Below are 12114 nucleotides of genomic sequence, written 5' to 3' on the forward strand. Positions count from 1 at the left end.
ATATATATATATATATATATATATATATATACGTAAATATATATATATAGCTAGCCTGCTCTGGAGAAAATTGAGAGAACACTGCCCCTTTTCAATTTGACTTTTCCCCATTTCCCCACTTTTCCCCATGTTCAATCAAGACTTTTCCCCATTTCTGTTTATTATTAAACAGGGCTGTGGCCCACATGTTCATGTCTTGATGGGTTTTGCTGTGACATTTTATAGGCCTATACCAGTGTGTCAAAAGCCCCTCTCATGCTGAAAGACTACCCGGACCTGGCTAAGATTATGAACATGACCCAGTTCCACACAAAGATGGTGGACAATATTCAGGAGATGCTTCACGAAACCTCAGATCTGTCTATACTTTGGTGAGTGCTAGTTATGTCAAATATAGTCAAGGTATTCCCACAGTTTTATGTGTGACCCCATCGCAAATGTATTTCTAACTAAATTACAAATGGTACATAATGATTTTGTATGCTACATTTAACACTTAATGATTGTGGGGTCACATTGGTTTTAGTTTGGAATATATTTTTAAGAACAGAAAAAAAATGTACTGCTACAAGCTCAGTGTTTTACTTTCTTTTTTGTGAGAGAAACAATTAGTTTAAGCTCATGACGATTTTCGACATGCAATTAGAAGGACCAGCTAACAGCTTTTCTCCAACATGTCAGCCTTTGAGGAAAAAATGACAAAACAATATGGCAGATATTGGGCTGGATCTATGTTTATTTGTGGATAATCTATAAGCAGAATCACTATCATACCACAGCCATGAAGTTTAAATGTGAATGGTTTTGAATAAATCGCGCATATATATCGACATGACATGGCACTCGATTGGTGCCATGTTACGCGCTGAGACATAATGTAGCACCGTTGTGTTTCTATACAGCTTCTACCCACGTGTGTTTGAGAAGATGTTCAGCCTGAGCAGTGAGGAGGTTTCAATGCAGCGGTACCTCATGTCCTTCCCTCTGGCCTGCTCCCGCTTCAGTCAGTGTGCACACCCACTCTGTCCAGAAGAGGTCAGTAAAGAACCATCAACCTTGTTTCTGTCCGGCCTCAAGTCTCTGTATGCTGGAATAAAAGGGCATTTAGACTGGTCTTGCGAGATGTAAAGATGATCAGGCATTTTTCATGACCACAATAACCTCAACAAAACCTTCTTGGTATGACATGTTTTCGATGATAGTTGGACTACTGAAAAGTAGTGAATGGTTCTTAAAAGTGGAACGTGTCAACAAATAGGACAGGGTGTCCTGTGTCTTTCGCTTTCTTCCTGGTCTTGTCTGTTGGTGTCTAGACGGAGTCAGTTGAGAAGAGATGTCTGCGTCTGTGTGTGACCTTCCTGGAGGAGATCGCCAGACAGACCAGCTCAATCATCCTGGACATCTGTGCCGAACAGTCCAACCTTAATGATCAGGTGTGTCTGTGTGTGTCTGTAATGATGTCCCTAACAGTCCAACCTTAATGATCAGTTGTGTCTGTGTGTGTTTGTAATGATGTCCCTAACAGTCCAACCTTAATGATCAGGTGTGTCTGTGTGTGTTTGTAATGACATGTCCCTAACAGTCCAACCTTAATGATCAGGTGTGTCTGTGTGTGTTTGTAATGACATGTCCCTAACAGTCCAACCTTAATGATCAGGTGTGTCTGTGTGTGTTTGTAATGACATGTCCCTAACAGTCCAACCTTAATGATCAGGTGTGTCTGTGTGTGTTTGTAATGACATGTCCCTAACAGTCCAACCTTAATGATCAGGTGTGTCTGTGTGTGTTTGTAATGACATGTCCCTAACAGTCCAACCTTAATGATCTGGTGTGTCTGTGTGTGTTTGTAATGATGTCCCTAACAGTCCAACCTTAATGATCTGGTGTGTCTGTGTGTGTTTGTAATGATGTCCCTAACAGTCCAACCTTAATGATCAGGTGTGTCTGTGTGTGTTTGTAATGATGTCCCTAACAGTCCAACCTTAATGATCTGGTGTGTCTGTGTGTGTTTGTAATGATGTCCCTAACAGTCCAACCTTAATGATCTGGTGTGTCTGTGTGTGTTTGTAATGATGTCCCTAACAGTCCAACCTTAATGATCTGGTGTGTCTGTGTGTGTTTGTAATGATGTCCCTAACAGTCCAACCTTAATGATCAGGTGTGTCTGTGTGTGTTTGTAATGACATGTCCCTAACAGTCCAACCTTAATGATCAGGTGTGTCTGTGTGTGTTTGTAATGACATGTCCCTAACAGTCCAACCTTAATGATCAGGTGTGTCTGTGTGTGTTTGTAATGACATGTCCCTAACAGTCCAACCTTAATGATCAGGTGTGTCTGTGTGTGTTTGTAATGATGTCCCTAACAGTCCAACCTTAATGATCAGGTGTGTCTGTGTGTGTTTGTAATGACATGTTCCTAACAGTCCAACCTTAATGATCAGGTGTGTCTGTGTGTGTTTGTAATGACATGTTCCTAACAGTCCAACCTTAATGATCAGGTGTGTCTGTGTGTGTTTGTAATGATGTCCCTAACAGTCCAACCTTAATGATCAGGTGTGTCTGTGTGTGTTTGTAATGACATGTCCCTAACAGTCCAACCTTAATGATCAGGTGTGTCTGTGTGTGTTTGTAATGATGTCCCTAACAGTCCAACCTTAATGATCAGGTGTGTCTGTGTGTGTTTGTAATGACATGTCCCTAACAGTCCAACCTTAATGATCTGGTGTGTCTGTGTGTGTTTGTAATGACATGTCCCTAACAGTCCAACCTTAATGATCTGGTGTGTCTGTGTGTGTTTGTAATGATGTCCCTAACAGTCCAACCTTAATGATCAGGTGTGTCTGTGTGTGTTTGTAATGATGTCCCTAACAGTCCAACCTTAATGATCTGGTGTGTCTGTGTGTGTTTGTAATGATGTCCCTAACAGTCCAACCTTAATGATCAGGTGTGTCTGTGTGTGTTTGTAATGATGTCCCTAACAGTCCAACCTTAATGATCAGGTGTGTCTGTGTGTGTTTGTAATGATGTCCCTAACAGTCCAACCTTAATGATCAGGTGTGTCTGTGTGTGTTTGTAATGATGTCCCTAACAGTCCAACCTTAATGATCAGGTGTGTCTGTGTGTGTTTGTAATGATGTCCCTAACAGTCCAACCTTAATGGCCACGTCAATCTGTTTCAAGCCTCCAAGGCCACGCAACTAATTAAAGTTGCAACTGATGATGCCAACTGACAGTATTTCCAATTATATTTTCTAATACCTCTGCGGTCACCATGGAAACGATCTGGCTCCTGTGAATCTTTTCTGTGGTCATTTAAATTGTAAATATTTACCTGCCGACAAAATGAATCCCACGTTGTAGCTCAGACCGAGCTGTGTCAGTGGGAAGCCTTCAAAGTAAGAGTGGTCCTGTGCAGAGGCAATGTGAACATCATGAGGGTGTTCATTTTGGCTTCAGTAAAATAACTTGTATTTGTTTTATTTTTCATTAAAAACCGCAGCTCAATTAAATAATGCATTTTACACACTTTGTCTTCCGTCCTCCTCCTACCACTATTATGTTGGCAAGGCAGCCAGCATATGAAACACCTTACAAATACATAGAATAAATCAAACAGTTGTGTAACCATGTTTCTATCCTGTCTGAATCATGTTCCCTATCAGCTGTTGCCTAAACATTGTGGCCAAACAATCAGTGCTGCCCGGAATAAAAAGCAGAAGAAGCAGACTCCAAAGAAAGAAGTGCAGAAAGCGAAGCCTGGAACAGAGAGCCAGAGGAAGGACAGGGCAATCGTCACCAAGTCAGTGTCTTTTCATCCCTGCGTTTTGACCCAAACCGTCATCAGTCTTTTGTCCATCCATCTGTGCATCCTTATCATTTATCCAACCTATCTAAACCTATCAACCTATCATCTAGACAGTGGGAAGAACAAGTATTTGATACATTGCCGATTTTGCAGGTTTTCCTACTGTTACGTCCTGTGTTTGTATGTGTTTGTATGTGTTTTTTCAAAACATGTAGAAGTCTGTCATTTTTATCATAGGTACACTTCAACTGTGAAAACCCAGAAAATCACATTGTATGATTTTTTAATAATTAATTTGCATTTTATTGCATGACATAAGTATTTGATCACCTACCAACCAGTAAGAATTACGGCTCTCACAGACCTGTTAGTTCTTCTTTAAGAAGCCCTCCTGTTCTCCACTCATTACCTGTATTAACTGCACCTGTTTGAACTCATTACCTGTAAGACACCTGTCCACACACTCAATCAAACAGACTCCAACCTCTCCAGAATGGCCAAGACCAGAGAGCTGTGTAAGGACATCAGGGATACAATTGTAGACCTGCACAAGGCTGGGATGGACTACAGTAGGCAAGCAGCTTGGTGAGAAGGCAACAACTGTTGGCGCAATTATTAGAAAATGGAAGAAGTTCAAGATGATGGTCAATCTCCCTCGGTCTGGGGCTCCATGCAAGATCTCACCTCTTGGGGCATCAATGATCATGAGTAAGGTGAGGGATCAGCCCAGAACTACATGGCAGGACCTGGTCAATGACCTGAATAGAGCTGGGACCACAGTCTCAAAGAAAACCATTAGTAACACACTACGCCGTCATGGATTAAAACCCTGCAGCGCACGCAAGGTCCCACTGCTCAAGCCAGCGCATGTCCAGGCCTGTCTGAAGTTTGCCAATGAGCATCTGGATGATCCAGAGGAGGAATGGGAGAAGGTCATGTGGTCTGATGAGACAAAAATTATTTGGGGATGCTTTTCTGCAAAGGGGACAGGACGACTGCACCGTATTGAGGAGAGGATGGATGGGGCCATGTATCACGAGATCTTCCCTCAGTGAGAGCATTGAAGATGGGTCGTGGCTAGGTCTTCCAGCATGACAACGACCCGAAACACACAGCCAGGGGAACTACTGAGTGGCTCTGTAAGAAGCATCTCAAGGTCCTGGAGTGGCCTAGCCAGTCTCCAGACCTGAACCCAATAGAAAATCTTTGGAGGGAGCTGAAAGTCTGTATTGCCCAGCGACAGCCCGAAACTTGAAGGATCTGGAGAGTGGGCCAAAATCCTTGCTGCAGTGTGTGCAAACCTGGTCAAGAACTACAGGAAACGTATGACCTCTGTAATTGCAAACAAAGGTTTCTGTACCAAATATTACGTTCTGTTTTTCTGATGTATCAAATACTTATGTCATACAATAAAATGCAAATGAATTACTTAAAAATCATACAATGTGATTTTCTGGATTTTTAAATCACTCACAGTTGAAGAGTACCTATGATAAACATTACAGACTTTTACGTGCTTTGTAAGTGGGAAAACCTGGAAAATCGGCAGTGTGTCAAATACTTGTTCTCCCCACTGTACGTCTGTCTGTTTAATACATTGATCATCTATCTACAACCCCACTTCCAAGCAAGTTGGGACGCTGCAAAAGATAAATAAAACCTGTCACCCATTGAAAACATTTGGCGCATTATGAAACGGAAAATACTATGGAGACCCTGAGCAGTTGAGCAGCTGAAATCCTATATCAAGCAAAAACGGGAAAACATTTCACTTTCTAAACTACAGCAGTTGGTCTCCTCAGTTCCCGAACGCTTACAGAGTATTGTTAGAAGAAGAGGAGATGCAACACAGTGGTAAACATGCCCCTGACCCAACTTATTTGAAATGTGTTGCTGGCATCAAATTCAGAAGGGGCATTTATTTTTCAATAAACAATAACATTTCTAAGTTTCAACATTGGATATGCTGTCTGTGTACTATTTTCTTTTGGAAATCATTGCATTCTGTTTTTGTTTAAATTTTTCACAGCGTTCCAACCTTTTTGGAAACGGGGTTGTAGTTAGAAGCAGTTACTGTAGAAGGTCAAAGCTGCATGCTGGAAACACGTGCTTGAGTTTGGGTGTATCAGACATTGTGCTTGTTATCAATATTTCTATTGAATATCGGGTTTAAATGATTTGCACATCATTGCACTCTGTTTTTATTCACAATTTACGCAGCGTCCCGACTGTATTAGAAACAGGGTTGTATCTATTCCTCCCTTTCTTCACCCTGGCAGTCCTCCATCCTTCCATCCCTCCATTCATCTGTCTGTCCTCCTTCCTTCATATTAAATAACCTTCAGTGAAGTCACTCATCTGACCTTTCCTCCATCTCAGTCAGACCTTACAGATGCAGTTTTAACTTGTCGTGCATTTTGAGTGTCTTGACAATGTTGACGGCTAACATGTCTCATTTTGAAGGAGAGCAGAGCAGCTTTGTTAAAGTGTTTCCTATTTTCTCTATCTACCCGCCCCCGCAACCCCCCACCCCCACACCCTCCTTCCAGTATGGACAAGATGCATCTGACTCTGACCGAGCTGTGCTCCTGTTTCAGTCAGACCAGTGAGTTTATAGTGTTCAACCACATCGTCACGCCGACAGAGTTCCTCATATCACAGCTGGAGGTTCGCCTCACCAAGTAGGTCTACCGCGCCTTTCACCTCAGTCTACATGTTATCCCTGTCTACCACACCTTTCACCTCAGTCTACATGTTATCCCTGTCTACCACACCTTTCACCTTAGTCTACATGTTATCCCTGTCTACCACACCTTTCACCTCAGTCTACATGTTATCCCTGTCTACCACACCTTTCACCTCAGTCTACATGTTATCCCTGTCTACCACACCTTTCACCTCAGTCTACATGTTATCCCTGTCTACCACACCTTTCACCTCAGTCTACATGTTATCCCTGTCTACCACACCTTTCACCTCAGTCTACATGTTATCCCTGTCTACCACACCTTTCACCTCAGTCTACATGTTATCCCTGTCTACCACACCTTTCACCTCAGTCTACATGTTATCCCTGTCTACCACACCTTTCACCTCAGTCTACATGTTATCCCTGTCTACCACACCTTTCACCTCAGTCTACATGTTATCCCTGTCTACCACACCTTTCACCTCAGTCTACATGTTATCCCTGTCTACCACACCTTTCACCTCAGTCTACATGTTATCCCTGTCTACCACACCTTTCACCTCAGTCTACATGTTATCCCTGTCTACCACACCTTTCACCTCAGTCTACATGTTATCCCTGTCTACCACACCTTTCACCTCAGTCTACATGTTATCCCTGTCTACCACACATTTTACCTCAGTCTACATGTTATCCCTGTCTACCACACCTTTCACCTCAGTCTACATGTCCCATGTTATCCCTGTCGTTCTCTGGTTCACTTTAGCTGACATAAAAGAACTATCGTGTCCATTCAGTTTGCCATCTCTATGCTAATTCCTAATCTCATAAGATGCCTACTTCGTGCTGATGCCTACTTCTGTGCTTTAGAACGACTTGTACCACACAACCTAGAACACCTTATCAGAACTGCATGTAAAGTAAACTCTATCTATTACAGACCAGAACAGAACAGTATTGCTCTCCTGCTGTCTTCTCTATTCAAAATGGGGTCATACTGATCACAGGTTAGGTCATTGTTATTGTAGGTTATTTTCCTCTATTCCTTTAGTCAGGTTCAAATGTTGGATTAATTATGATTGTAACAAACTTATTTGATATAGTGTAACAAAGAGAGTCACATTCCCACGGCAGGGCTTCACTCAGCGATGGACTTCCACAGCTGTGAGTGTTCGTTGTGGTGAAAGCTGAGTGTTGAGACGGTGACATTAGAGGGCGGAGGGAATGTTGATGGTACAGGGAGGAAGAGCTGTCAGTTGGATAGGCAGGACCGGAGCTCCTCTTCATCGGGCACCTTCGTTTATCCTCCTCCCAGACCGTTTGCTAAGCTCTGCCGGCGCTCTGTTGGCGTAGCAGCCGGGGTCCAAGCGCTTGTTCTGCTTCTTCTCCAACTCCATACTGGGGGATTATCTTTACATCACCGTGCACCTAAAATTAGACCCGCAGAGTGACAGCTTAACCCATTGTTATTGTTTCTACCAGAGGCACTTTTACAAACCGGGGTGGTTGGGGGGGGGGGGGGCTGGAGAGGAACAGTTCAGGGGTTCAGAGAGAAAAAAAGAGAGGGAAAAAAAGACACAGCGTTGAAGTAGCGAGAGAGAGAGAGAAAGAGAGAGGGAGAGAACGAGGGCTGAAAGTGAGAGCCTGAAAGTGAGAGTCTGAGTAACACGGGGGGGGGGACTGTGGGAGTAAAATACAGAAAATAGATAGAAAGTCCCTGGAGCAACCTTCCTACCAAACTCGTGTAGCATCATAATTACAACACAGTTCACTGAGCATGCCTGTTGTTCATTCGAACTGCAGCGCCGCTCCTGTCTGATGTCCGTGACGTTGGTGGTGTGCGTGTGTGTGTGTGACGTCGCAGGGTCATTGTGAAAATGGTTCATTACAATCAGACCACCCAGGAGATCAGCCGTCCGTCGGACCTGCTGGCTGGGGTCCGGGCCTACACAGCCAGTCTACACACCCTGTCACGCTACCTCAGCCTGGACGTCACCCGGCTGGTGAAGAACGTCCTGCTGCAGCAGACACAGCCGCTCGACTCATACGGTGGACAGACCATCACCACGCTGTACACAAACTGGTAATGACTGGCACTGATGCAAAAACACACACACAAAAATAACACCAGCAGTGACACACTCAGAAAATAACACCGGCAGTGACACACTCAGAAAATAACACCGGCAGTGACACACTCAGAAAATAAAACCGGCAGTGACACACTCAGAAAATAACACCGGCAGTGACACACTCAGAAAATAACACCGGCAGTGACACACTCAGAAAATAACACTGGCACCAATCCTCTAACTGCCTGTTCACTTCCACTTCCCCTACTACGTCTGCCTGACCTGGGATTTTAACTGGCTAACCTTGCCCGCCCTCTTGCCCACAATCAGCATTTCAGTCCCTATAAACTGTTAACTCAGTCACTGCAAGGCCTGAGGATATGACTGCCCTGTTTATAATGCTTCGTTAATGTGGTTATAGATTTTTAGGAGATGACCTCTCTGTAATGTGATGTTTCTGTAGTCTGGGATGTTTGGAAGATTTTCGGCTCATATCCCAATATTATTGTGATAGAGGTTCATGAGTTTTTGAATATCTACGTCTGAAAGACTCTGTATCTCCAAAGGTACCTGGAGAGCCTTCTTCGTCAGGCCAGCAGTGCCCTGATCATCCACTGCCCCACAATGCACTGCTTTGTGAACCAGACCAGCGAGAATGAACAGAGCTTCAAAGCAGAGGAATATTCTGACATCGTAGGTGGGTTTCACCATGTCCTCTGGCTCTGGTTGGTGCACTAAAGGATGCCGGTAAAATTCGGAGTAACCCTGTTGAGATATCAGTATGGTGCACAAGGGTTGCAGAACCAGGAAGGACAGAGTTGATGGTAAAAAAAAAAAAAAACTCCTCTTTCATTGAATCAACTGACAAATTAAACAAAGTACATTGATGCTCCCAATGAAAATAAAAATAAATTGGAAGTACCTTTAGGGGTTCTTCACAATTTAACTGTGGGGGAACATATGTTCTTTAAGAACTGTTTAAAGATCCATTTGAAGAACCTTCTGTGGTAAATCTTTGAGCAGGTAGGTTGTTCAAATGAAAAGTGAGGTAAGTGAAAGGTGCTCCACGAAGCCTTTCTTTTTCACATGTTCAGTCACGGTTGGTCCTGAGGAATACCAGGTAAAAGCACCATGTTGCACAAACACGGTAAATGAGTACAATATTATTCAAAGAAAACTATTAAAATGTGTGTTCCTGAGGATTAAACATGTTAACCACACCCATGGTATCGCAAGCTCCACAGTTCACCAACTAAACTACAGGATCAATATTTCAAACAAAATGTCCAATCCGTAACAATGCTTTTTCAACTAGCAAAAACAAACTGCTTAAAAATACTGTTAAAACAATGATGAAAAGGCCTAATGATGTAAAGTGGATATAAAAAGTCTACACACCCCTGTTAAAATGGCAGGTTCTTGTGATGTAAAAGAATGAGACAAAGATAAATCATGTCAGAACTTTTTCCACCTTTTAATGTGACCTATAACGTGAACAATTCAATTGAAAAACAAACTAAAAAAATAACTAAAAATACCCTGGTTGCTTAAGTGTGCACACCCTTAAATTAATACTTTGTTGAAGCACCTTTTGATTTTATTACAGGACTTTTTGGGTAGGTGTCTAATAGCATGGCACATCTTGACGTGGCAATATTTGCCCACTCTTCTTTGCAAAAGCGCTCCAAATATGTCAAATTGCGTGGACATCTCCTGTGCACAGCCCTCTTCAGATCACCCCACAGATGTTCAATTGGATTCAGGTCTAGGCTCTGGCTGGGCCATTCCAAAACATTTCTCTTCTTCTGGTGAAGTCATGCTTTTGTGGATTTGGATATGTGCTTTGGGTTGTTGTCGTGCTGAAAGGTGAACTTCCTCTCCACCTTTCTAACAGACACCTCAAAGTTTTGCGCCAAAATTGCCAGGTATTTGGAACTGTTCATAATTCTCTCCACCCTGAATAAGACCCCGGTTCCAGCTGAAGAAAAACAGCCCCAAAGCATGATGCTGCCACCACCATGCTTCTCTGTGGGTATGGTGTTCTTTGGGTGATGTTTGCGCCAAACATACCTTTTGGAATCATGGCCAAAATTTCAACCTTGGTTTCATCAGACCATAACACATTTTCCCACATGCTTTTGAGGGACAAACAGTTTTTGCAAACTTCAGCCAGGCTTGGATGTTTTTCTTTGTAAGAAAAGACTTCCGTCTTGCCACCCTACCCCATAGCCCATTCAAATGAAAAATACAGGAGATTGTTTTCACATGTAGCACACAGCCAGTGCTTGCCAGAAATTCCTGCAGTTCCTTTAATGTTGCTGTTGGCCTCTTGGAAGCCTCCCTGACCAATTTTCTTCTCGTCTTTTCATAAATTTTGGGAGGAAGTCCAGTTCTTGGTAATATCTCTGTTGTGCCATATTTTCTCCACTTGATGATGACTGTCTTCACTGTGTTCCATGGTAAATCTAATGCTTTAGAAATTATTTTGTACCCTTCTCCTGACTGATATCTTTCAACAATGAGATCCCTCTGATGCTTTGGATTATTTTTCATCACAAAAACCTGCCATTTTCACATGGGTGTGTGGACTTTTTATATCCACTGTATGTTGAGAATACCCTAAAAATCTGTAGCCTTCGTTAAATAGCATAGATTAAAGGATCTTTGAGATGATTATTGCAACATTATCCATATGATGTTACAGGTTGCCGTTTTTTTTTTTTTTTTAAAGCTGATAGATAACTACTTTAATTAGTCTTCGTTACTTAGCCACATAATGTCAGGCTTTCTGGAATAGAGTCAAACGTATCTTAATTGGAGTCTGGTACAGTAGGAGAAGAATCCAGCAGCAGCAGGAAATTTTATTGTGGGTTTTAATTAAGGGCCATTTTGTTCAGGGATTGATACATTATTCGCCAGGGCAAATCAAGCCTGATTTGTTTCATTGAAATGATGAAGGAAAGAAACCTTTTCACCCCTCAAACACACCATAATTATGTTTTGCTCTTCAGGAAAATGTATGCAACAACAGGATGATCAAACAACAGCGGTTTAGGAAAACTCATGTAACTTGTGAGGTGAATTACAGTGAGGAAAAAAATTATTTGATCCCCTGCTGATTTTGTACATTTGCCTACTGACAAAGAAATGATCAGTCTATAATTTTAATGGTAAGTTTATTTGAACAGTGAGAGACAGAATAACAACAAACAAATCCCCCAAAATGCAAAAGAATGTTATAAACTGATTTGCATTTTAATGAGTGAAATAAGTATTTGATCCCCTCTCAATCTGAAAGATTTCTGACTCCCAGGTGTGTTTTATACAGGTAACGAGCTGAGATTAGGAGCACACTCTTAAAGGGAGTGCTCCTAATCTCAGCTTGTTACCTGTATAAAAGACACCTGTCCACAGAAGCAATCAATCAATCAGATTCCAAACTCTCCACCATGGCCAAGACCAAAGTTGTAGACCTACGCAAGGCTGGAATGGGCTTCAAGACCATCATCAAGCAGCTAGGTGAGAAGGTGACAACAGTTGGTGCGATT

At 42.5% G+C, this 12114-nt stretch overlaps 1 protein-coding gene across 2 annotated transcripts in view; it reads left to right on the top strand.

The window, feature by feature from the left end:
- nckap1l (NCK associated protein 1 like) overlaps positions 1-12114 on the top strand; it is a 33749-nt gene that overhangs the window by 11893 nt on the left and 9742 nt on the right. For both annotated transcript variants that reach the window (XM_034287293.1, XM_029113982.2), the window contains exons 16-22: positions 226-371; positions 903-1035; positions 1314-1433; positions 3663-3799; positions 6355-6486; positions 8359-8577; positions 9133-9263. In XM_034287293.1, the coding sequence (XP_034143184.1) occupies positions 226-371; positions 903-1035; positions 1314-1433; positions 3663-3799; positions 6355-6486; positions 8359-8577; positions 9133-9263 (1018 nt within the window). The remainder of the gene's footprint in view (positions 1-225; positions 372-902; positions 1036-1313; positions 1434-3662; positions 3800-6354; positions 6487-8358; positions 8578-9132; positions 9264-12114) is intronic.

The sequence above is a fragment of the Esox lucius genome, chromosome 17 (genome assembly GCF_011004845.1).
Source record: "Esox lucius isolate fEsoLuc1 chromosome 17, fEsoLuc1.pri, whole genome shotgun sequence".
NCBI classification, from domain to species: Eukaryota; Metazoa; Chordata; class Actinopteri; order Esociformes; family Esocidae; genus Esox; species Esox lucius.